This window comes from Nyctereutes procyonoides, unplaced genomic scaffold (assembly GCF_905146905.1).
Source record: "Nyctereutes procyonoides isolate TBG_1078 unplaced genomic scaffold, NYPRO_anot_genome, whole genome shotgun sequence".
NCBI lineage: Eukaryota > Metazoa > Chordata > Mammalia > Carnivora > Canidae > Nyctereutes > Nyctereutes procyonoides.
The window spans coordinates 12,102,494-12,125,732 of NW_026575042.1; the positions used below are offsets into that span (position 1 = coordinate 12,102,494).

Here is a 23,239-nt window from a genome sequence, read left to right on the forward strand (position 1 = left end):
TGGGGAACCAACCCTACCATGTGGTCTGCATCCTGTCTGCTTTTCTTTTTTTTAATTTATTTTTATTTTTTATTTTATTTATTTATTTTGTCTGCTTTTCAAGGGCTGCACAGGCAGAGTGGTGGGAGCCGATGAAAAGAATCCTACCATCACTGAATACCAGACAGGCCTATTGTCTTGTCTAGTTGTTTCTTTCTAGGAACTGTCAGATTCTCACTGGCTTTTTTCAAGATGTGATTTTCTCAGAGTGAGGAAAGAAGCAGTAGAAATCTTTAAGAGGCCCTGCCCAGGGATCCCCGGGTGGCTTAGCAGTTTAGGCCTACCTTCGGCCTAGGGCGTGATCCTGGAGTCCCGGGATCGAGTCCCACATCGGGCTTCCTGCACGCAGCCTGCTTCTCTCTCTGCCTGTGTCTCTGCTTCTCTCTCTGTCTCTCATGAATAAATAAATAAATAATCTTAAAAAAAAAAAAAAAGCAACTCTGCCCACCATCTCCCCCTCCCTCCAGTATATCTTCTTTGACCTCAGTTCACATCTGCAGTCACCTCTTGGCTTGGGTTTAGGACTGGGATAAGAGGATTGATTTGTTAATAAGAGGCCACAGGGTGGAGCATGTGGGACCCATGTTCTCCCAGCTTCATCAAACCCTCTTTCGCCTCTCAGGTAATCTTTCTAATGAAATCCAACATGCTTTTTTAAAATCCAGTGTTCTTTTGATAAATGAAGTAGATACAGCTACTGGATTTCATGGTGTTTTTTCCTTGATGGTAAAGAAATGTCTAGATTTTTTATATGGCCTATCCTGACCTATAAGATGATAGTCCCTCATGTGATTCATATTAGGACATCCAGCAGGAGCAGATCCAGGAGCAGCTCGTATGATCCCCACAGTCGGTCCAGGTATGAACAGGGATGGGGAGCCACCTGTGAGGGAAGATTTGAAAGGCCTTGTTTTATAAACCCTTCATTCCCTTTCAGAAAGTGTTGTATTCTATTGAAAAATTTAAACACATGTATTTGTCTCTCATAAAATCATATCCTATCTGCATGAGGTTTTTTTTTGACCAGCTTTTATCTGTTGGCTCATTGTACTCTATAGTGTCAAAAGTGAAAATTGATACCTGATGGCAGGTATTTATTGAATATAATTGCCTAAAAAGATCCACCAGATTCAGTGTTAACTAAGTCAGTGTTAACTTTGTAACATTTTTCAATGCAGAAAAGAAATTAACATTTTTCTGTTTAACGTGGTAAGTCTCCCTGGGTCACTTGTTAAATGTTTCCAGTACTTGCTGTGCAAATCTGTCCCTCACACTGTCCTGTAATAATGCCCATGTTCTCAGAGAACACTGATCAGATCATAAATAGAAGTGGAAGCATGTGAATATTTGAATGGGAAAATTGAATATTGTGTTGTTGCTGTTAAAGCAGGTCCTACACTTACGATAGCTACTATAGCAGGAGTCGGAGTCGAAGTAGGAGCCAGAGGAGTGACAGTTACCACCGAGGCAGAAGTTATAACAGGCGATCCAGGTGAGTCTCCCTCCTTTAGATGACTAGAGGGTGTGCTGTGCGCACTGGTGTGGGAGGTGACTTTGTCCACTGTGTATGTCCCTAGGATCTAGCAAAGTGACTGGCTCCCTGAATACTTTTCAGAATAACTGATGGTGACCGTTGCCAGGTCCTCTTGATGCACTATCCCAGTGGTCCTATCCATACCTGCCCCACCTTCATCCCTCGTGGGGTCCCCATTTTGATTTCTATGTTTTTAAGGAAACTCGTTATGTGCCTTTTTTTATATTCCTTCTTCAGTCTAATTAAATATTGATGTTCATTTTGGGTAACATGGAAAATTACTCTGTTCATTTGCATGAGTGGATTTCAAGTAATTTCCCAAGATGCGATGTTTCTTTATCTTAACCTTGATATTACTACCATCTGTCATTTAAAACATCTTTGAAAAGTCTACACTGTTGCCACAGTCAGGACCCCACTCATCTACCCACTGTGCTATGCCACATCAGTATTGCTTTCAAGCCACTCATATCAAAAAAGAAGCTTTAAGAAGAATTCAAAGGGTTGAAGTTAAAAGGTGTCTGTATATTTCTTTTGTTACAGGAGTTGTAGATCTTATGGCTCCGACAGTGAAAGTGACCGAAGTTACTCTCATCACCGGAGCCCCAGTGAAAGCAGCACATATAGTTGAAAATGTCCCCTTTTTTGATACAAATTATATATTATTTGTAAATATCTGGTAACTTAAAAGTTTAAGAAACTTAATGGCAGTCTGTTGTTCTATTTCAATATTAGAGATAAGTTTGAAAAATAGACATTTCTTGTTATTGTTCATTTACATGTGCACAGAATTTAAAATACAGATATGTCTCCCAAAAATATTTTTATGCCACATTTTACAGTAGCCAACTATGGAAATGAATTTCATTTTCTTGAATCAAGAAATCATGAAATTTAAGTATAATTTGCAATATTACTTTAGGTTGTCTCTTTCCATCTCATGTATTCCTTAGAATACAGATTATTTTTGCCCGTTTTTCAGGTTTTAGCATATATGCTGCCAGGCACAGAACTGTGAAGAACTGTTAAAGGTGGCCAAATATTTATAGACCAGTTACACCGTCTTATACATTTGTGCTCTTAAAACAAACCACCCAGAATTGATACTAATGGTAGCCAGGAGGATAAGGCAGTGGTTCTGGAGTTCTTCATTCATTCATTCCTTCTTGCTTATCTCAGAGGATCAGGAAAGTGGTCATCATACAGCCCCCCATCTGTCTTACTCCAGGCTGGCTGGTGAGGTTAAGAAGAGTAAATCAGCCTTAACTATAATACCTGCACTGTCTCTAAGGCCCTAATGTTTTATGTGCTTTTTAATAAATACTATCAGAAGTTTAGATTATAAAAAACAATTCTATTCCAGTTCATGTTTTGGTGCTCGGTACCTTTTGGTACCTCTTTAAGTATACTTTACATTATTAGAATCTCATAGGAGAGAGAAATGATTTTTTATTTTTATTTTTTTTAATTCGCTGGCACCAGGCATGGTTCCTTCTGAACTATATTCACTTTCAGAATTGGAGAGCTTACTCTCAAGTTCCGGTGTGGCCTGGGACCCCCTGGAGCAGGCAGGATTGGCACAGGGAGTTGTGTGGCCCCTCAGGGCTGCTGCACATAACTGGCATGTGTGCCTCTAGGAGAGCGGATTGAAGAGTTGGACTTCAAAGTACTACCAAAAACCTCACTGCCACCATCCTGGAGACATTTTGGAGGGCCTTTGAGTCTTTCAAGTAAGAGAGATCTACCACAATAGCAGTTAAACTGTTCTAAGCACCAGCATGTTTCTCCTCTTTCTTCTGTGACCCACTCTGACTCAGTGAACCCTTGCGTGACGGAGTGAGTACAGGATGACAGGGGAAGGGAGCGCCATACAGTACTGCACAAATTACACATGTTCGGTTTTGGGTGGTTCCTCCAAAAATGATTTGACCTGTAGAAACTGGTGTGATTTTTTTTTTTTTAATCTTTGAGTTTTTCCCCCAAGTGTACTTAATCACCTTAGTGCCAGTTTATAAGCCAGTTATGCAGAAGAAATTCATATTGGATGTTTGATATGGAACTTTGCACCATCCTACCCAGGCCTTGCTTGGGGTACTTGGGAAGTGGGAAAGAGCCCTCAGTTGGAGGGATCTGACAACCCTTGAGGGGTGAAGGGGTGACCATGGATATATTAATAAAATCATCACCCATAAAAAGTTCATAAACAGGGTTAAATTGTCAGCTGTTTGCCAGATTGATAGACGAGAGTACATTGAAAAACAAGACCCAAGTCAAACAAACGTACTTCCTAGTGAATACAGAACAATGTGTTATTCATGTGAAGGGTTTTCAAAAGTTGCCTGTAATACTCCGTGGGGAAAAAAAAAGGCATTCAGAACCCAAACCAGAACTGCCAAATCTAATTAGGTTAGGAAAAGTTACCTTTGGACAATGTATTCATTTTCTATTGCTATGTAACAAATTACCCCATACTTAGCAGCTTAACAACACCCATTTCTTAGCTCACAGTTCTGTAGCTTGGGAGTCTGGCACAGTGTGGCTGGACTCTCTGCTCAGGGTCTCACCAGGCTGAAATCCCGGGTTAGCAGAGCAGCATTCCTCTTTGGAGGTTCTGGGGAAGAATCTGCTTCCAGGTTTGTTCAGTTCCCTGACTCAGCCAGAGGCTTCTCCCTCAGCTCCTGAAAGCTGCTTGCTTTCCCTCTTGTGTGTTCCCCTCTGTCTTCAAACCCTCAGTGGCCCATCTTATGCTTCCATCCCTCTGCCCTCCTCCACTGTTTCAAGGTTTGTATAATTAGATTAAGCCTGCTGATCAAGTCTCCCTATTATCAGGTCAGCTCTGCCATAGAACATAGCATAATCACAGGAGTGACTGCATAGGTGCAGGGTCCTAGGATGGGTGGGGGGTGGCGTGGGCCGTTCTAGGACCCTGCGGACCCCAGACATTAACTGCCCATTGCAGTGGAGTTTCATCCCCAAAAGGTGGGCCCTTGGAAGAGTTGATTGTTTCCAGCCGCAGCATTCAACTGTGTGTTTACTGAATGAACTACAGAAATAGCTTTTCTGCCTAGAGGGGATTGTTCTGTATTTTAAGTTATTTTTTAATAAAATTTAATTATGTTGTGTATTGTGCTTCTTAATAGAAAATGTATTATTGGACTGTTTTTGTAACGTCTTGTTTACTGCAAATGAAACATATAGCTGGTATTGTTCAAAAACTGTAGAAAATACTTTTGTACATATTGGCAGTATCTAATTTGTATACACTTCATTTAAATGTTCCTAAAACTTGAAAGAGGGACCTCATAGAAATTAAAATCTATACTTAGTCTAAAGCTGTGCCTGTTTCCTTTCTTTACTCATCCAGACTTCAGATCTTTCTGAAGTGTTGAGTCTCTTTGCTGACCCAGCCAGTAAAGAAACTTCATCTCTGCAGCTCATTTTCATCTTGTCCCTTAGTATCAGTGGTGGGGCATGAGGTGGAGCCGGAGAGAACTTCAGGCCGTGATGGAAATGTTCACCTACCCAGAGAAGCATTGATGATGCTTGGTCTTTCTTCCTCTGCAAACTTCAGATTTCCTCCAGACTTTGTTCTTGTCATTCAGCTGAGGTGACTTGCATACAGACATCTTTGCTAAGGAAGGAATATGTCCCATCTTATTTGGTAGTTGCTGCCGAGGGACAGCACATTTACCTGTGAAACCACGTACAGCCTCCGTACATCCTCCCTAACAGTGGTTCACTGGGCACAGAGCACTCGCTCCTAGAGAAAACATTCATGATATTTTTAGTGTCCACATGAGAATTTGCAGGGCAAGTACAATTAACTTTTTTCTCCTCAGAACTCAGAGGAATTTATTTTTTTAGTGAATACAACATAATCTCTCACAGACTTGCAGAGATTCAGTTTTCAGAATTAACAGTAGACCCTCAAGTCAGAATCCCTGACAAAAGTCAAATCTGGATGAGGTAAGATTTAAAGAAAATTTCAGTCTTTTTTGCTGTAGGAAAATCCCCAAGTGAGGTTCCTTTTTAGTGAGTTCCAGCATTTTGTTCACTGATAGTGATCACTTAGATCAGCAGGGCAGTACTGGAGGGAAGTGCGTTGAGAGCTTCAGTCTTGACTGTTCTGAATTAGCTGGGCATTAAGTAAAGGGTAAGAGAATTCAAGAAAAGTACCCCTGTTGCAAATGACCATGAACACTGGCTAGGCATCACTGTTGGGAAGGGAGAGGAAGCTGTGATCGGTGTAGAGAGAACCTTGCCCTGCTAGTGATGCAAATTAGTTGGCCAGGTGAGGCCTGGAAGCCCCACCTCAGGCTGAAAGAGCCTGGACTCAGTTTCTAGAAAGAAGTCCCATGAGGAACTTGGGATAGAATGAGCTGGGAAGCAAGCTGAGAGGAATCGTGCTGGGCAGGAAGAAGTCCTTGGATGCTCTAGGGGTGGTAGGCAGCCTCGAATCCGATCACGAATAGGTTGGGGGGCCCTGGAAGAACAGGGGGAACGCACCACCATGACAAAGCAGGAGGCTTTAACCGTCCATTTAAAGGTTTTGGTAGAGGGTAGAGGCAATGCTCCCTTGCCCCTTTCTCCTCCTCCCTGTGGATCACAAGGCCCCAGAGGGGCTGTGCGAGCTTGAGGCCAAATATTTGCCTCCTGGAGACCCTGGGACCTCTGTTCACAGCTCCACAGCCAGCCTGAGGACTGTTTGGGTCCCCTCGACCAGGCTAGAGGGCCGAGGAAATCGGTAACAAAGGAGTGACCCCGAGCCTCTGACTGCTCACGTGTACTAAGAGGACTTGGACTGCCTGTTGCTTGGCTCACGAGCCCTGAAAGAGGGTGTGCACAACCGGCAGTTGTGGAAATCGGTGGTGCCCTCCCAGAGGGCTGATGGATGGAGGCTCGGGCTGGCGCTTCCCAGCCTCAGGTCACTCAGGTCCTCCTGCAACCAACATCTCTACCAGCAGGCCAGATTCTCAGAGAACGGCTGAGCAGGACCCCACTAACCTCAATGCCTCTGGCTTCACTTGATTTTATTTTGAGCAAGGGACCTCTGTGAGCAATTATTCTATGGCAGTCCCAAGGGATTTGAGCCAGAGCCACACTGCCTGGGTTCAAGTTCTACTCTGCCAATTCCTAGTTGGATAACTAGATAAATTGCTTGACCTTTGTAATTCAGCTCCTCGTCTGAAAATCTGGGAGACCAAGGCCTGCCTCTTAAAAGCAGTGAGAATTAAATACTTAGAACCGAGCATACATCAAGGTCCAGGGATGCCGGCCCCTGGGGTTGCCTCCAGGAGGAGGGTAGGAGCCCATAGGTTTCATGTGGAGAAGCCCAGGGTCCCTTGAACCGAAAGGGTGGGAGAGGACCCTGGAAGCTGCTGGTGAGACATGGAATGCCAAGGTTGTGACGTTTACACAGCAGGAGGGAACTGGGCAACCTGCTGGTTTGAATTAGGCCCCACCCTCCAGCAGCTGCAGCCTATTAGTGTGGTGCTCCGTGGGGGCAGAACACAGGAGCAACACCCCCAGCTCCACACCCAGAGCTCTATGCTCGCGACCCTGCAGGGCCCTGGTCAGCCCCTAGTGGGCAGCTGGAGCTGCCCTGTCATCCCATGGGCTTGATGCCGTATTGTCCCTCTGTTCTCTGGCACAGCCCACTGCTGTCCTGTCTCAGCTGCAGCAGCTACATGGCCTCATGCCCTCCTAGGGAGGCCGAGCCCTGCACATGCAGGCACCCCCACCCCCATGCCCCCGTCCACCGCTGAGCTGTTCTTCCCTGGTTCAGTGGGGGGGGGGGGGTGTAGTCCGGAGTCCCCAAGCAAGCCTGGGAACTGCCCTAGCACAGTTTGGGTCTCTTTCTCCTCCTTGCCATGGGAGAGAAACGGGGCTAGATGCTTAAGGAAGCGAGAACACCCTCGAGCTGGCCTCTCAAGGCGGGGGCATGGCTTTGCTGACCTTGCCAGCACCCAGCCCCAACTGTCCCAAGGATCACCCAGCTCTGCACCTATCTCTACAAACTCCTGGATTATAACTCCTGGGGCCTGGGATTCTCCTCCCTGATAACCAAGTCCTACCCCACCCCTCCAGAAAGCCTGCCGTGACCGAGCCTGAAGTGAAGCTCCCAGGGCAGGGCCCTCTCCAAAGGCAAGAGCCATTTTGCCATCCCTGTCAGGCCATTCCCGCCCAACAAGAACCTGGGCTTTACCGCATCAAACCGCCTCTAGCTCCCTGCAGATGCTGCCCTGTCTCCTCTCCTGGCCTTTGCAGGGGCCGTTCTCTCCGCCGGGCATACCCCTCTGCTCTAGTTAATGTTCACTTCCAGGCTTCAGCTCTGGGCGGCCCCGTCTGAGCCCCACCAGCCCTGGGGCTCCCCTAGTAGATGGACTATAGACCCCAGTATTCCCTCTCTTCCCATCTAAACCCAGCCCCTCCTTGGTTTGACTGCAGCAGCCAAGGCCAATCCCGAGGAGGCCAGCAGCCCTACCTTGGTTACTTAACGCTGGCCACACCCCCTCGCCAAGCCTTAGCTGGAAGCGGGCCCAGGGGTGTCCCGTGCAGTCCTCTCTGCCAGGCTCCTCCTAGCCCTCCGGGAAGGCCACTGTCTCCCAACTTCCCCTTTCCCCAGCTCCTGACACTGGTGCCTGGCTGCATGATTTGTCCTGCTCTGGGCCTCACTGTCCTCATCCAACGATCCTTCCCTTGCCACTTCCCAGGTCAGTGCCAGGACCCCCTGGGTCCGATGAAGTGGGCTGGAAGGGAGGAAGGGGCAGAGAGCAGCCCTGAGGTGACCAGCTGGTCAGGCATGCTGGCCACTCTGGCCTGGCCCCAGCCTGAGGCCTCTGGGAGCTGAACCAGCTGTCTGCGCACTTACCAGGGCCACAGAAGTATAGGATGTCTGCAGCAGCCGCCTCCGGGGGCACGTCCCCAGCTGTGCCCCCACCTCTCCTCCCATGCCTTTATCTACCAGGGTCTATCTCTCTACCCCACACGCCATCTAGCTATGTGTATCCCTCCCCTTCCCCTTGGCACTCTTCTGGTCACCCCCATCTTCTTTGCCCCTGAGATGTCTTCTCCCTGGCCTCTGGCTCAGGAGGCCCTTGCCATCTTACAGGACAGTGCATCAGATTTTATGGTGCTGCCTGCCTGGGATCTTCACCTCTGCTCCATTTCCTCCCCCTGACGCCCAGAACCAAGTCACTCTGAGCAGGCTGCAGAGTCCCTGCCCACTCATGAGGAAGATTGCATACCCGGGGGCTACTGCTCCAGCTGGGCAGGGGCTGCTGTGTAAGCACAGGGCACGTGTGTGTGGAGGGCCACGGGTGCTGCCAAGATAAGGGCCCTATCAGAGTGACCAAAAGTGGGGCAGCAGCCAGCCTGGGGTGGGGTGGGGGCCCAGAAGGGCATCTGAATGATGGCATGGGCCGCACGAGAGGCCCACAGAGGCCGCCTCTCCGCAGTGGTCCAGCCCCCACCTGGGCCCTGCCAGGCCAGCGCCCCGTGGTCCCCACCCTGCTGCCTGCCTGCTCAGCCTGGCAGCGTTCCTTTGCAGCCTCCTGCCAGCACAGCGAGCCCCCTGCCCCCACTGGTGTCCATGCCAGAGCAGCATTCCGCAGGCCTGGCTGCATCTCCCCAGCAGAGTCTGAGCGGGGAGGCTACTCAGCAGTGGCCAGGTCACACGGCTCAGGGGCACAGCGGGGCCTGGGCCTCTGGCCCCCCCTCCTTTCATCTTGCCTGTTCCCTGCCAGGGTCCTGGGCCGGCCACCTTAAAGGCCTGGTCACTGCGGCTGTGGTCCGGTCCCGCATCTCCTGCCCCTGTGGGCGTGGGCGGCCGGAGGAGGCCACCAGGTAGGGGTGGGGCCACCGGCACAGGGAGCCCGGGGCTGTCCTGGCACGGGGCGGGGCGGGGCGGGGCGGGGCGGGGGCGCCAGCCGGAGGTCCCAGACTCACCCTCAGGTCAGAGCAGCCCGGGCCAGAGGGTGGGGGGCGGCGAGCGAGGCTGGGGTACGAGGGCTCGGTCTCGGCGTGGGCTCCTCAGGGGAGCAGGTGGAAGCCGTTCGGCAGCCAGTGGGGGAGTGGGCGCGCCCAGCGTCCCGGCCTCGGGGCCGCCTCCGGCTCCGCCCCCGCCCCTGTGGCGCAGCTGGAAGGCACCGAGATTAGACTCTGGGACGGACTTCCCGGCGCACGGGGGCTCCGCGCGGGACTGTGGGGCCGGGCCCGCCCGCTGGGATGGGAGCAGGGGGGCTCGGCCGGGGGCCCCCGCGGCCCGCGGCGGAGCAGCCTGCGCAGGGGCCGCGCACGCCACGCGTGTCCGCGCCCCCCGCCGGCGCGCAGGGCGGCCTGGCCCTTTAAGCGTCCAGACGGCGGCCCCAGCTGACGCGCGGGCTCCAATCGGCGCCCCGCGCCCCGCGCCCCCCGCCCGCCGCGCCCGAGGCTCTGGGGCCGCAGCTGCTCGGCGGCCGGACTCGCCGCGGCCCTGCGCCTCCGCCCGCCCGGCCGCGCCCCCGGGGGCCATGGTCGCGGGGCCCTGCGCGGGGGCGGCCCCCAGCGCGGCGCTTCATGGAGCGGCCCCGGCCCGGCCGCCGGGGGCAGCGCGATCCCGCGGGGCCCTGTGAGCCCCCAGCGCCACGGCACCATGGTACGCAAGGCCCTGCCTGTCCCGCCGCTTATCCGCCCACCTGCCCGCTGTGCCCTCGGAGCGCGAGGCCCGCCGGCTCGGGGCGGAGGAGCTGGAGGCATCTCCTCCCTCGCTGGGTCTCCCCGGCCCCTTCTCGCGGGTCCCCGCGGCCGGGAACGCGGCGCTGTGGCGCGGCCCTCGGCGGGGAGGGGGTTAAATTCCTGGGGTGGGGGCCGGGCGCGAGAGGCTGGAGTCTCGCTAGGCACCCGCGGAGGGGGGCGCCTCCCCGAGCCTGGGACGGCGCCGCCCTCGGACTGGGTGATGGGGGGAGGGGGGAGGGGGGAGGTCGGATTCCCGCCTGGGCCTTGGGCCACGTGGGCGCCGGAGCCGCCCTGCCTGGGGATTTGGGGCGACGGGGCCAAGCGGGGTGCGTTGGGGCGGGACGTCCGCAGCTCCGGTCCAAACTACTGTGTGACCTTGGGCCAGTCCTCTGCCCTCTCTGGGCCTGTGTCCTGGGAAAGGAATGGGGCCATGAGCACAGAAGAGGCTGGCACAGACACCCCCCCTCCAAGAGGAGGAGCTGGAAGTCATGAACCTGTGCCCCCTTGCTCCCCCTTGCTCCGGTGGGCCCCACCCCCGGCTGCCCGGCAGTGAGGATTGGCGTGGGTGTTTGGGGGGGGTGCAGATCGTGCCCAGGTTTCAGCCCAGGGCCTCCAGGGAGGTATCTGGCAGTCTAGGGAGCCCGTGGCTTCATGGCACTGAGGGTGCCCCTGGGATGCAGAAGGCTCTGGCCCTGGTGAGCAATCTCAGCAGGTGTCCCTGGCACCTGACCTCCCACTCCCCCAAGCCCCACCCTGCAGTGTCGCTGGCAGGTAGAGTTTGAGGGCTTGAGGCTCCCGGCAACAGGGTGTCTGACCACTGGCCTGATGGTGTATCTTAGACAGGCTGACCTGGCTTGGACTTGAGGGTGGGGTGTGTGGCTGCAGCTGGCCCGGCCCATAGGGCGGGATATGTGCACTTCCAGGACCTGGCACATCTGGCTGGGCAGGGAGGCAGGCGCAGCTGGTGGGTTTTGCATGGGAGGTGCCAGGTAGGGGGAGGTGGTGGCTGAGCCCCGCTGGAGTATGGACTCTGGCAGCACGACTGTGCCCTGTCAAGGAAGTCCCGCCAGGGTGCCTGAGAGTCTGAGGCCCCTCCAGGGGGCAGGGTGGTGCTGGCTTGGGGCTTACTGCCCTGGGAATGGAGTCTTTGGGGGCACCAGTATCTTCCAGGCTAACCCCTATCCCTCCTTCCCTGCTGAGGCCAGAGGGACCAGATCTGCACACAGGAAGGTCAGGCACTCCCCTTTCTTTCCAAAGCCAGGTAGGCACTGGAGGGTACTGGGGCTCTGGGACCCAGGATGAGCTCCCCTCAACGGGCTTGGCTTTAAGAAGCCCTTATCTAAAGCCATTTCTGCCACTGTCTGGCCCCCCAGTGGCCCTTAGAGGCCCTGCCTGTCACAACCTAAGTTGCATCCTGAGCCCTCCCTGACCCGCAGGTGGCAGTAGCTCAGGGGAGGAGGTTGCTGGTTGCTTGAGGTAGTGGTGGGGTCCCGGGGAGCCCAGCCGGTCCCCTGAGTCAGAGGTTCCCCAGATGCCTCTTCCTGCTTTTTAAGTAACTGAAAGCCAAGAAATCCATCCCTATGGCATGGTGTCTAGTCCAGTCCATCAGGGAAAGGGTGGCCTTAGCAAAGCTGGAAGGCCAGGGGCTCTGCTTCTGCTCACAGAACCCATTCTGAGCCTTGGTTTCCCCATCTGGGCAATAGAGTTTGGTCCCAGAAGATGAATCAGAATGAGTCAGAGGAGGGAGATGGGAGGGACTTGGCACAATATCCTTGTTAGATTGGCCAGGCCTGGACAGGCCAGCAGCCCTGAGACAGAGGGGAAGATGGGTGGCTTCTTGGCTGCGGGGAAGGCAGTGTGGGAGAACTCAAGGAAGATGGTGTCCATGGTCAGGAGGCTGGCCAGACTGTGAGCTGAGAGAGCATAGGGTGGGTAGTACGCAGGGGTGGGGGTGCGGGGCAGGGCTGATCCGAAAGCAGGTTGCCCCTGTGGCTCCTCCAGGTTCATCCAGAGGCCCAGGGCTGATTCTCCTTGAGGCAACTGAGAAGGTGAACATAGATAACAGCCCCCAGCCCAGTCTGTGCCCACCCACTGCTCCCCCACCAATGGAAGGACTAGCACGGACAGTTGGGTTGGCTATGGATGGAAGGGACTGGGGTTTCATCCCATGGCTTGCAGGGAGGTGCTTGGGGGAGAGAGCTGATGGCATTGTGGCAGTGGGGCAAGGTATCTCTCAAATATAGGAGCCTCTGACCCAGCTAGACAGGGCCTGAGGATGGCCAGAGGCTGGGACCTGTGGGATTGGTCCAGGCAGGCAGGTGGTCGGTAGATATTAAGTGAACACCTGTGGCCCAGGCAAGGCAGTGGGCAGCCTGCCCCCCTGTGGGGTCCACCTTTTGGGAAAGCTGCTATGGAGAAGCCAGGCATGATTAAGCCAGCCCTTATTTCTCGACAAATCACGGGTTCTAGATGTGGCTCAAGGGCCTGATAATCTGACCCACCAGATTTTGAGGGCCTCTCTGAGGCTCCAAAGGCCCCAGGTAGCGTGGCTTCCAAGATGGGGCCATCTCAGAGCCTGTGGGCCTGGACCATACCTGTCCTGGGGTCTGAGGGCCTTCGAGAGAAGAGGGTCTAGGGCAGGCTTTCGGGGCCTCCCGTCTCTAAGCATGGTAGATGGGAAACTCAGCTCTGTCCTTCTACCCCCACAGAACCCCTGTATGAGGGGGAATTGCTGGCAGCCAGGCCTGAGGCCGTGAGCAGCAGCCTGGCCCAGTAAGAAGGGGCAGGCTAGATCCCATCAGCCTCCTCCAGCAGGGCAGTGGGACCAAGGCCTGGGCCTAGATTTCTTCACAAGAATTTCTACCCCTGCAAAGCCTTGGGCCCAGGCCTTGAGGCCCCCACTGCTGGTGAGGTGAGAGGTTTCCTAGGTACTACCCCTAGGGGTGCAGTAGCAGCCAGAGGCCAAGCAGTAAGCTGGTGAGCCTGACTTTCATGCTTGAGGGACCTGAGGTTGGGCAGGGTGGCTTCATTTGTATGTGTGAGTGAGTATGAGGCAGAAAACCCGTGGAGCTCAGGACGTGCTGAAGGAATGCTCGGGTCTGGGGGGACCGACCACCTCGCCCCAGTTTGCCTGGATTGGCCCTGGTTTTAGCACAGAAAGCCCCACATCCCAGGAAACCCGTAGGTTCCAGGCACTCCTGGATGTCGGTGACCCTAGTCCCCGTTCCTTCCTCTTTCCTTTCTTCCCCTTCCTTGCGCAGGATGACCTCCTGTTTCACGGGGAAGAGCTGCAGGCCCAGGAGGGTTAGCGACTCACCCAGGAGCCGACGGTCGCGACTGGAGTCTGAGCTCTAAGGGGCGGCTGGCTCGGGCTGGAGTCCTGGTTCCCCTGCGTCCTTGCCGGAGCTTCGGCTCCTTTACTAGAACGTGGAGCTAGGAGTGATGGGCAGGCTGCCTCCCGGAGGGTGGGCGCTGCCCAGGTCACTGGCCTTGACCTGACCTGTGCCCTCTGCCCCGCAGTTGCTGGTTGAGAAGACGACAGACTCACCGGCGGCCGAGTTCTCGCTGGTGGAGGACGTGGCGCTGCACTTCGCCTGCTTGATGGGCCGCCTGAACGAGCAGCGCCTCTTCCAGCCTGACCTCTGCGACGTGGACCTGGTGCTGGTGCCCCAGCGCAGCGTCTTCCCTGCACACAAGGGCGTGCTGGCCGCCTACAGCCAGTTCTTCCACTCGCTCTTCACCCAGAACAAGCAGCTGCAGCGCGTGGAGCTGTCCCTGGAGGCGCTGGCACCCGGCGGCCTGCAGCAGATCCTCAACTTCATCTACACCTCCAAGCTGCTGGTCAACGCGGCCAACGTCCACGAGGTGCTCAGTGCCGCCTCGCTGCTGCAGATGGCTGACATCGCCGCGTCCTGCCAGGAGCTGCTGGACGCCCGCTCCCTAGGCCCCCCGGGCCCCAGCGCTGTGGCCCTGGCCCAGCCGGCCACCGGCTGCACCCCAGCCGCACCACCCTACTACTGCGACATCAAGCAGGAGGCGGACGCCCCAGGCCTGCCTAAGATCTATGCCCGGGAGGGCCCTGACCCCTACTCTGTGCGTGTCGAGGACGGGGCAGGGACCGCGGGTGGCACAGTGCCTGCTGCCATCGGGCCGGCTCAGCCCTTCTTCAAGGAGGAGAAGGAGGGTGGCGTGGAGGAGGCGGGTGGGCCAGCGGGCAGCCTGTGCAAGCTGGAGGGTGGGGAGGGGCTGGAGGAGGAGCTAGGGGGCGCTGGTACGTACAGCCACCGGGAGCAGTCCCAGATCATCGTGGAGGTGAACCTCAACAACCAGACTCTGCACGTGTCCACGGGGCCCGAGGGGAAGCCGGGCACCACCACGGGCCCGGCCACCATGGTGCTGGGCCGGGAAGACGGGCTGCAGAGACGCTCAGAGGACGAGGAGGAGGAAGAAGAGGAGGACGAGGAGGAAGAGGAGGACGACGAGGAGGAGGAGGAGGGTGGTGGCAGTGGAGGGGAGGAGGAGGAAGAGGAAGAGGAGGAGGAGGGTGGCAGTCAGGGAGAGGAGGAAGACGAGGAGGAGGAAGCACACAGCGAGCAGGAGGAAGAGGAGGAGGAAGAGGAAGGGCACAGTGAGCAGGATCAAGAGAGCTCGGAGGAGGAGGATGAGGATGAGGAGGGGGAGGCAGCGAGCAGGCAGGGGCCGGCGGGGCGGCGGGGCGGCAGGGCAGAGCCCCCTGCCCACAGTCGTATGGCCACGCGGTCTCGAGAGAACGCCAGACGCCAAGGCCCCCCTGAGCCCGAGGAGGCCAGGCCTCGGGGCGGGAAGAGGCCCAAGCCGGCTCCGGGAGGAGCCTCTGCACCAGCCCGCGCGGGGCCACAGGCCGCTGACGGGCTGGGGGCCAAGGTGAAGCTGGAAGAGAAGCAGCACCACCCGTGCCAGAAGTGCCCTCGTGTCTTCAACAACCGCTGGTACCTGGAGAAGCACATGAACGTGACCCACAGCCGCATGCAGATCTGTGACCAGTGCGGCAAGCGCTTCCTGCTGGAGAGCGAGCTGCTGCTGCACCGGCAGACAGACTGCGAGCGCAACATCCAGGTGGGTGGGCCTCGGGGGCTCCTTGGGGTAGGCGGAAGGTCCATGGGATGGCCACCCAGGCCACGCACCCAGTGTCTTGCTGCCTGCATCACCCACACAGGCTAGGGAGGCCAGGCTTACCTGGGCCCTTGGGGCCAACCCGGGCCCAGGGTGGTGAGAGCCCAGGGGATAAGTCAGGGAGGGCTTCCCGCAGGAGGCAGGTAGACCTCGGCTTTGGCACATGGAGACACATACAGATCGGACAGGAACAAACAGTACCCTTGGCCAGAGGGGCCAAGGAGAGGATGAGAAGAGGGAGTTGTCTGTGTACTGGTGGCTGGTGGGTAGCCAGTTCTGAGGAGGGGGGAGCCCATGTTTTTAGGAAATCCTAGAGCTGCTGAAAGCCAGCGGGGCCACCATGTATAGTTTCACGGATCGTGCACTGCACAAAAGCACAGATGAGGTAAGGTAGGGTTTGCCCAGAGGGGGCACCATTTCCACTTTGCTACAAAGTCTGGATAGAGCAAGGGGTGGCCCCGCAGGAGGAAGCCCCTGCTGTCAGCTCTTTGGAGATGCCAGCTGGCCTGAGCCTGGGAAGAGGGATTGGATGAGAAATTTGGGAAGAGCAGGGGCTGCCGAGGCCAAGCAGGGGAGCTGGGCTGCCTGCCAGACCTTGGGTCAGCCGGAGTGTGTGCCAGCCTGGCCTCTCAGGGTTTGGGTAGCACAGGGCCCGCCAGGCTGCTTTTTATCTCTCTGGCCGGGAGGAAGTTGTAGGAGCAGCAGGTAGGCGGGTACTAATTGCCTGAGCTAATTGCTAATTCCTGTGCCCTGTGGAGAAAGTGTTACCTGGGGGTTACCTGGTCTCCTGCCCCACCCTCCTGCACCTGTTCCCACTTGCATGCCCGCTGGGTTGCCCTTTGCCTCTCCACCTGCACACACCTGAATCTTCCTCTTGAGGGAGAAAGATGCATGTGCTTCTTCTGACCTGGACACGCTGACCCATTTCTGCTCATGCCCTGACCTACTCCAGCCCTCTAGAAGTGTGTCCTTCAGGAATCAGTAGGACAAGAGCAGGAGGGGAGCACAGCCCCCAGGGTTCCCACCACCTTCCATTTCCTCATGAGACACGAGACCTCCTGCAGTTCCTGCCATCCCCAAAGCTGGCCCTTTGGCACCTCTCTCCTTGGGTCCCAGAAGGGGGGAGGCAGCAGAGATGGTGTGCCACCCTGGTGGGCCTGTTATCTTAGGAGGGCTTCTCCACGCACAGCGTGTGTGGCCTCCTCACATGTCATGGCCCTTCAGCCAGTTATGTGTCTCCCCTCTATAGACAGGTACCTTGTTGAGATGAGCACAGAGTAGTAGGGGCTTCCTTGTATAGGTGGCCCCTGACCCAAGCTAAGGTCAAGGATGGGGGGGGGGGCGCCCAGGCTGCAGCCTTGGGTAGGTTTCCAGGGAGTTACCCAGAACGTTTCCCAACTCCCAGAACGTCAGATTTGGCAGGTCACTGGACATTGAGGGCTCTTCCTCCAGCACAATTCAGGTGGAGAAACTGAGGTCCACAGAGGGGGCAGATTGTTCCAGGTCATATGGTCCGGACTCAGGACCCGGGACCTGTCATCCTCTCACCCTGCAGTGTGTGACATGCGGCAAAGCTTTTAAGAAGCTCTGGTCCCTCCATGAGCACAACAAGATTGTGCATGGCTATGCTGAGAAGAAGTTCTCATGTGAGATCTGTGAGAAGAAGTTCTACACCATGGCCCATGTGCGCAAGCACATGGTTGGTGAGTCTGGGCCGGGAGAGGATGGGGCCTGAGGTCAGAGCTGGGCCAGCTGTTGCTTGTGCTGGGAAGGACTTCCATCCCAGGGTATTGGGAAGGTGTGAGAAGGCCCCTCTCAATTGGGAAGCCTGGGGAGGCTGGTTGTAGTGGCAGGTGTGACCTGGATAGACTCAGAGGTCGGGGCTACTGTGTACAGTTGGACAAGTTGCACATTGCACAAGGGCTCCTGGACAAGATGGCGGACAAGTGTGCCAGAATCCAGGTGGCACACTGCTAACCAGACTGTGCATCTCAGTATGGGGTTGTGGCCACCCTCCATTACACAAAGTGCCATATGGGCTGACACAGGCCCTGTCTCAGTTTAAGGACAGCTGTGCATCTAAATTTTTCCTCACCTACCAGCCTTTTTCTTTAAAGATTTTACTTATTTATTCATAGAGACACAGAGAGAGAATGAGAGGCAGAGACACAGGCAGAGGGAGAAGCAGGCTCCATCCAGAGAGCCCGATGTGGGACTCCATCTAGGGTCTCCAGGATCACGCCCTGGGCTGCAGGCGGCGCTAAACCGCTGCGCCACCAGGGCTGCCCTCACCTTCCAGCCTTTACAGGGCTTCAGGCTTCTCTGAATCAAACACGGTAATGAGGAAGGCCCCGCAAATGCATGCTGGGCTACTCCTCTGCCTTGGGCATGGCTGTCCCTCCCCTCTAAGAGAGCCTGACAGGGAGCCTGGGGTTCAGGTGGCCCTCCTTTCTTTGCCTGCTCGGGGCTCAAGGGCCCCAAGGGAGGCAAAGAAAGGGAGGTGTGGCTCCTGGCCAGGCCTAACCCCCTTTCTGCAGCCACCTGGATGGAGGTCCCAGCTGGGAGCATGTTGAGTAGCCCAGGACTAGTGGTCTTCCTGGGCTTGGGTTCCCCAGCTCCGAGCTGTAAGGAGATGACCTCTCTGGCTCCAGTTGCTTCCTCCTAGATCTTCCTTGAAGAGTTTGTTAGTCCTCACCTGTCTGTGGTTTTGAGGGGAGCACAGTTAACTCCCTCTGGACTGTTCAGTGTCATCCCGTGAAAAGCCCACCTTTGAGGCCTAAGACTACTCCTAGCCTCTCTGTAGAAGGGTGCACTGGGGCACGCAGAGGCTGTGCAGGGAGTCAGCGGTGGGGCCAGGGTTTGAGCTGAAGTCAATCCTGCTTGAGGTCCTTTGCTCTCTCCTGGAAGCTTTGGGAGTGAGGCAGCCTTTGCCAGAGGCTGAAGAACACGAGGGCCTCCATGCTAGTCTGACCAGACTTGAGAGCAGATGCACAGACCTAGCCCAGAGGGAAGGCGCTTGGCCTGCAAGTCAGCCCCAGGTCCCAGCCTGAGGCTCTGAGGCAGACCCTGGAATAGGGGGGCATCCCAGGAGGCCCCGTATGGGAGGCAGCCAGGCAGGGACCCCCGAGAGGAGCCATGGGGGTTACCTTGAGACATAACGGCCTGCCCTGCAGCCCACACCAAGGACATGCCCTTCACCTGTGAGACCTGTGGGAAGTCCTTCAAACGAAGCATGTCTCTCAAAGTGCACTCGCTGCAGCACTCTGGGGAGAAACCCTTCAGATGCGAGGTGAGTCCCTTTCTGCCCCTGCCCCAGGGGCCACCCCGGATGGGCAGGGATCAGTTGCAGCCGCTGCTTAAAAGCCAGGGAGCTGGGGGCAGTGGAGTCTGCCCACCGCCCCACCCGCCCGGCACATTCAGGGCGAGCGGTCGGTCTCCTTGGGCCCAAACCACGCCTGGGACGCCTGGGACGGGCCTTCTGGGGAGGTGGACGGAGGAACCTCTGAGGCAGAGCGAGACGGCTGCGGGCGGGGATGAGGAGGGCGCCCGACGAGGCGCAAGGATTTGGGGGGCCCTCGGCGCTAAGCCTGAGGACTCCATTCTGTGGCTTTTCCCCACTCCCGGACTTCACCCTCTCCTGGGCCCTGCCTGCCAGCGGCCGCCCCAGGCCCGTCCCCCAGGGTGTCCTCCCCGCCCCCGCCCGCGCTGGGCCTCACCCCCACCCCACCCCCAGAACTGCAACGAGCGCTTCCAGTACAAGTACCAGCTGCGGTCGCACATGAGCATCCACATTGGCCACAAGCAGTTCATGTGCCAGTGGTGCGGCAAGGACTTCAACATGAAGCAGTACTTCGACGAGCACATGAAGACGCACACAGGTACCCCCCCGGGCCCCCCTCGGCCCTGCCCCCGCTGCCTTCTGGACTGCCGGGCCGGGCGAACGGGGTGCCCGCCGCTGGGGCGCCCCCTCAGTGACGCCCCGCTTTGCCGGCGCCTAGGGGAGAAGCCGTACATCTGCGAGATCTGCGGCAAGAGCTTCACCAGCCGCCCCAACATGAAGCGGCACCGGCGCACGCACACCGGCGAGAAGCCCTACCCCTGCGACGTGTGCGGCCAGCGCTTCCGCTTCTCCAACATGCTCAAGGCGCACAAGGAGAAGTGCTTCCGCGTCAGTCACCCGCTGGCCGCCGACGGCCCCCCTTCCTCGGGCCCAGGCCTGCCCCCCGCCCAGCCCGCGGCAGCGGCAGCGCACGCACTGCCCCTGCTCCCGGGGCTGCCCCAGACGCTGCCGCCCCCGCCCCACCTGCCGCCCCCCCCGCCCCTCTTCTCCACCACTGCCGCTTCGGGCGGCAGGATGAGCGCCAACAACTGACTGCCCCCTGCACGTGCCAGGTGGGGGTGGGTGGCCCGGAGCCCAGGGCCGCCTGGGGGGGGGGACCCCTCCCGCCCTCCCCTCCTTCCTGTGGGAGGACGGCCGACACCGGGCCGGCCGGGCCCACCTCTGGACGCGGCTGGGCGCGTGCCGCCTGAGGCCCCTGACCGTGTGGTGTGCGGGCTGGGGGCCCAGTGCAGGTGGAGGACACCTCACTCCCAAGTGCCCCCCTTTGCAGTGACTCCTTGAAGCCTTTATTTTATTTTATTTTATTATTATTTTTTTGGGGAAGTGAAGGAAAAAGAAAAGAGAGGAAACTATTTGCAGCACCCCCTCCAGGTGAGGCGGGTACTGGAGGCAGCAGGTACAGCAGGAAGGGAGGGGCTGGGGAGCAGGTGTGACCGGTCACTCTGCTGAGGCCTGACCCCTAGGGGGTTGGCCAGGCAGGCTTCGGTCAGTTTCAGTGGCTCATCTCTGCCTCCCCCGTGCCCCCCAACTTGCCCCCTCATCCTGGAGGGCTTGGGGGAAAGTTGGGGTGCCAGCCTCCCGGGAAGAAGCCGTGGATCTGAGGGCTGTGGACACCAGGGCAGGGGCTTGAGTGTGGACTCCCATGAGCATGTGGTGGAGGGAGTAGGGTGAAGTGTGAAGGCTGCAGACCCAGCTTTGCACCGTGTGCGGTGGGGGAGACCGGGGCTGGACCCCAGGCATTTGCTCACCCACCCACCCCCCTGCCAGCAAGCGCAGGGATCCCTGAGCCGTACCAGGCTGCACCGAGGTCCCCAAGTCCAGGAGAGGACATCCCCAGAAGCCACTGGGCCTCAGGGGGCTGGGAGCTAGGCCCTGGGTGGGCAGACGGGCTGGCTCCCACAGCACCAGATCCCAAGGGCTGCAGTCCAAGAGTCCCTGCAAATGGGAGAACCCCAAGGGCAGGTCCTGAGAAGGAGGCACTGTTTGAAGGTTTCAAGGTGCTATCAGTGGGGCAGGGGGCGGGGCTGCTGTTCACAGAGCCCCCGGGTCCTCACCAGCTGCCCTGGTCGTCTCTCCGCAGCAGAGGAGATGTGTGTGTGTCTGTACCCATCCCTGCTCAGAAGGCAGAGGCCTCCTCCTCTTCCTAGGCCTGGCCACAACCCACTCCAGGCTGGTGTCCAGCACCCCTGTCCTTCCTGGGCCTCTGCACTGTGGCTGGGTACCTGTAGCACTGTCACTGAGGAGCCCACACATTCAGGCCCCCAGGGTGGGGGGGGTGGGGATTCTGGGGGAGCCCCAGCTTGTGCCCCATGCTTGCCCCCATGAGGCTGGCACTAATAGGACACCCTTTTTTTGTTGTCATTTAACGTCTTTATTTCCTGCCTTTAAAAAGGGGAGGAAGGTTCCATAAGCTACGTGTTTCCTAGTTAAGCTCTTTCCTTTTGTGTTTATACAGTTTTGTTTGTTATACTCTGCACCTTAAACCCCCATGACTACCCCCACACCACCACCTTCCCAAGCATGGCTGGAGTGGGAAGAGGCCTAAGCCCAAGGGAGGGGACAGCAACAGGGGGCAGGGGGGGACGGTGGGGGACTGGGCCCCCTCAGCTCAAGGGCTGAGGGGGTTGGAACCCCTCTGACCTCCTTGTGAGGCCCGTGGCGCTGGCTGGGGGCTGGGGACATTTTAATCATCAATAAACGAAGCACTTTATTCTGTACAGATGTGGGCAGGTCCGAGAAGCCCAAGTGATTTGAGGATTTATAATCCAAGCTACACAGCCCTGACTGTTCTCTGGGCACAGAGGGGGCAGTGCCCTGGCCTAGTTGTGTTTGGGGCTACAGCATCGTAGGGCTAGGGCGGTGAGCCAAAGCCTACAGACGTACCCTCAGAACGGTCCTGCCGTCCTCTGGAGAGAGAAGGTGGGCCCTTCCCTCAGAATGGAAGGCTCCCTGTCTGGCCTGGCCGCAGTTCTGCAGCTCCCCGACCCCAATGCTGAGGCTTCCAGGCTCCTGCTTTACCGTAGCTCCCTCTCCCCCTCGCCCTTTGATCTCTGGGCTTCCATGACGTCCTCAGGGTCCCCCCCACTCTCTTTCCTCCTCTTCCTTGCTACTTCTAGCCTCTGGTCCCAGTGCCTGGCAGCTCTTCAGAGCTGGCTCACATTTGCCCCCCTAAAAGTTGATCTCCCCCAGTGCGCTGTAGGTCGGGACCCCCATGGGTTCCCCAACCCCTGTCACTGACACCAGGGTCTCCCATAGGCACCAGTGGCCTTGTCACCAGCTAGCCCCATTGCAGCCTTACTCAGTGAGCCTGGGCGGCCCTGGCCAGGCCAGGTGCCTGTGAGGCCACACTTTAATAAGCAGAGGCTGGAGATGAGTATTGGGGCGGGGTATCAAAACTCTGTCCCAGGCCTTGGGTTCCCTGTTCTAATACACCTCTCCTCTGAGCACACGGGTCCGGACGGTGGGCTGGGCTCTGGTCAAAAGGGTCATTGTAGCTGTGGGTGGGCACGGCCAAACCCTCTCCTGGGAGGCACCTGTCCCACCTGTCCCCACCTGTCCCTGGGAGGCAGGAGCCCTGGTCCCTGGTGCTAAATGCTCTCCTCCCCTTGGGCCAGTGTGGGCAGGAGCTCCTTTCCAGCCAGATCACAAGGGTCTGAAGCAATAATGGAACCTCAGTAGTGCCAGTATGGGTCGGGGTTCTTGTTTTACCAGCTTTTACATTTCCTTTTGTTTCTAAAACAAGTGAACAAGCACCTAGATATTGGATGAAGGGGACTGGGGTGTCTGTCACCCACTTCCCAGGGCTGGTGGCAGGGAACTGGTGTCAGGATCATCACCTCCCACTGCAGAGGGGCTGGGGGGCCAGGGTTCAGTCCAGATGAACTTCTCAGCCCGTTTGCCCAGAATTCGGGTCTGAAACCTAGGCCTGCCCCCTCATCAGCTCCCCCGGGTGCCCTGATCCTGGGCCAGCTGGGGATGAGCAGAGAGATGAGGTGGGGCCACGGGCCAGGCCAGAGCCTTGGCCTCTGACCTTGGCGTGTGCTGCCACAGCTCCCCTCCCTGGGGGCTCAGCGGTGGTGGAATGGCTGTGCTGGACGTGTGGACCTTTGATGTCTGGGCCCCAAGTGCATGAGGGGGGGACGATAGCAGGAGGGTGAGGACACGAGTGAAGGGGAATAAAATCCGTACAACTGTCCCTTGGCCCAGCCTCTTCTTTACATGTTGCCTGCCCCGCCTGCTGGCTGGAAAGACCTGGACCGGAGCGAGGGAGCCGAGCAGCTCAGCGGCAGGCTGCATGGGTCCCTGTGCCCTGGAGCCGCTCCAGACCCCGTCTCCCACTTAGGGCGGGCTGGGCTTGAGGAACACGCGGAGGCAGGAACTGAGGCAGGAGCAGAGATGTTTGTCCTGAGCGGGATGCAGAAGGGAATTGAAAGAGGAGAGGTCCTGGGGTGCTGATGCTG

At 57.3% G+C, this 23,239-nt stretch overlaps 3 protein-coding genes across 10 annotated transcripts in view; 2 read left to right on the forward strand and 1 right to left on the reverse strand.

The window, feature by feature from the left end:
- NKTR (natural killer cell triggering receptor) overlaps nt 1-4,905 on the forward strand; it is a 53,178-nt gene extending 48,273 nt beyond the window's left edge. For 4 of the 5 annotated variants that reach the window (XM_055321478.1, XM_055321475.1, XM_055321474.1 and 1 more), the window contains 3 exons: nt 842-898; nt 1,427-1,531; nt 2,117-4,905. In XM_055321478.1, the coding sequence (XP_055177453.1) occupies nt 842-898; nt 1,427-1,531; nt 2,117-2,204 (250 nt within the window). In that variant the 3' untranslated portion in view covers nt 2,205-4,905. The remainder of the gene's footprint in view (nt 1-841; nt 899-1,426; nt 1,532-2,116) is intronic. The other variant, XM_055321479.1, reaches the window with a different exon arrangement.
- On the reverse strand, nt 8-10,085 carry LOC129507184 (translation initiation factor IF-2-like). Of its 3 annotated transcripts, XR_008663935.1 has the most exons (3): nt 9,521-9,978; nt 5,096-5,204; nt 8-922 (listed from the first exon to the last, which is right to left on the reverse strand). XR_008663935.1 is itself a non-coding variant. In XM_055321483.1 (2 exons), the coding sequence occupies exon 1, from the start codon at nt 10,083-10,085 to the stop codon at nt 9,528-9,530; it is 558 nt and encodes a 185-aa protein (XP_055177458.1). In that variant the 3' UTR covers nt 5,385-6,056; nt 9,521-9,527. The 3 variants fall into 3 exon arrangements, 1 of the variants encoding a protein (XP_055177458.1); XR_008663936.1 differs by lacking the exons at nt 8-922; nt 5,096-5,204 and adding an exon at nt 5,274-5,333 and having other exon boundaries at nt 9,521-9,594; XM_055321483.1 differs by lacking the exons at nt 8-922; nt 5,096-5,204 and adding an exon at nt 5,385-6,056 and having other exon boundaries at nt 9,521-10,085.
- On the forward strand, nt 8,199-22,974 carry ZBTB47 (zinc finger and BTB domain containing 47). 2 transcript variants are annotated; one of them, XM_055321482.1, is made up of 6 exons: nt 8,199-8,286; nt 13,808-15,382; nt 16,995-17,142; nt 18,613-18,728; nt 19,173-19,317; nt 19,438-22,974. In XM_055321482.1, exons 2-6 carry the CDS (start codon nt 13,889-13,891, stop codon nt 19,809-19,811), a joined length of 2,277 nt encoding a protein of 758 aa, XP_055177457.1. In that variant the 5' UTR covers nt 8,199-8,286; nt 13,808-13,888; the 3' UTR covers nt 19,812-22,974. The 2 variants fall into 2 exon arrangements, with proteins under 2 accessions (XP_055177457.1, XP_055177456.1); XM_055321481.1 differs by lacking the exon at nt 8,199-8,286 and adding an exon at nt 10,068-10,208.
- The last annotated feature ends 265 nt before the right edge of the window (nt 22,975-23,239 follow it).

Excerpts from the sequence above, each read along its gene's own strand:
- ZBTB47 (XM_055321481.1), top strand. Across the intron at positions 17,143-18,612 it reads TGTGCGCAAGCACATGGTTG|CCCACACCAAGGACATGCCC; the intron begins GTGAGTCTGGGC and ends CCTGCCCTGCAG. Across the intron at positions 19,318-19,437 it reads GCACATGAAGACGCACACAG|GGGAGAAGCCGTACATCTGC; the intron begins GTACCCCCCCGG and ends GCCGGCGCCTAG.
- LOC129507184 (XM_055321483.1), bottom strand. The coding sequence starts at position 10,085 with ATGGCCCCCGGGGGCGCGGCCGGGCGGGCGGAGGCGCAGGGCCGCGGC.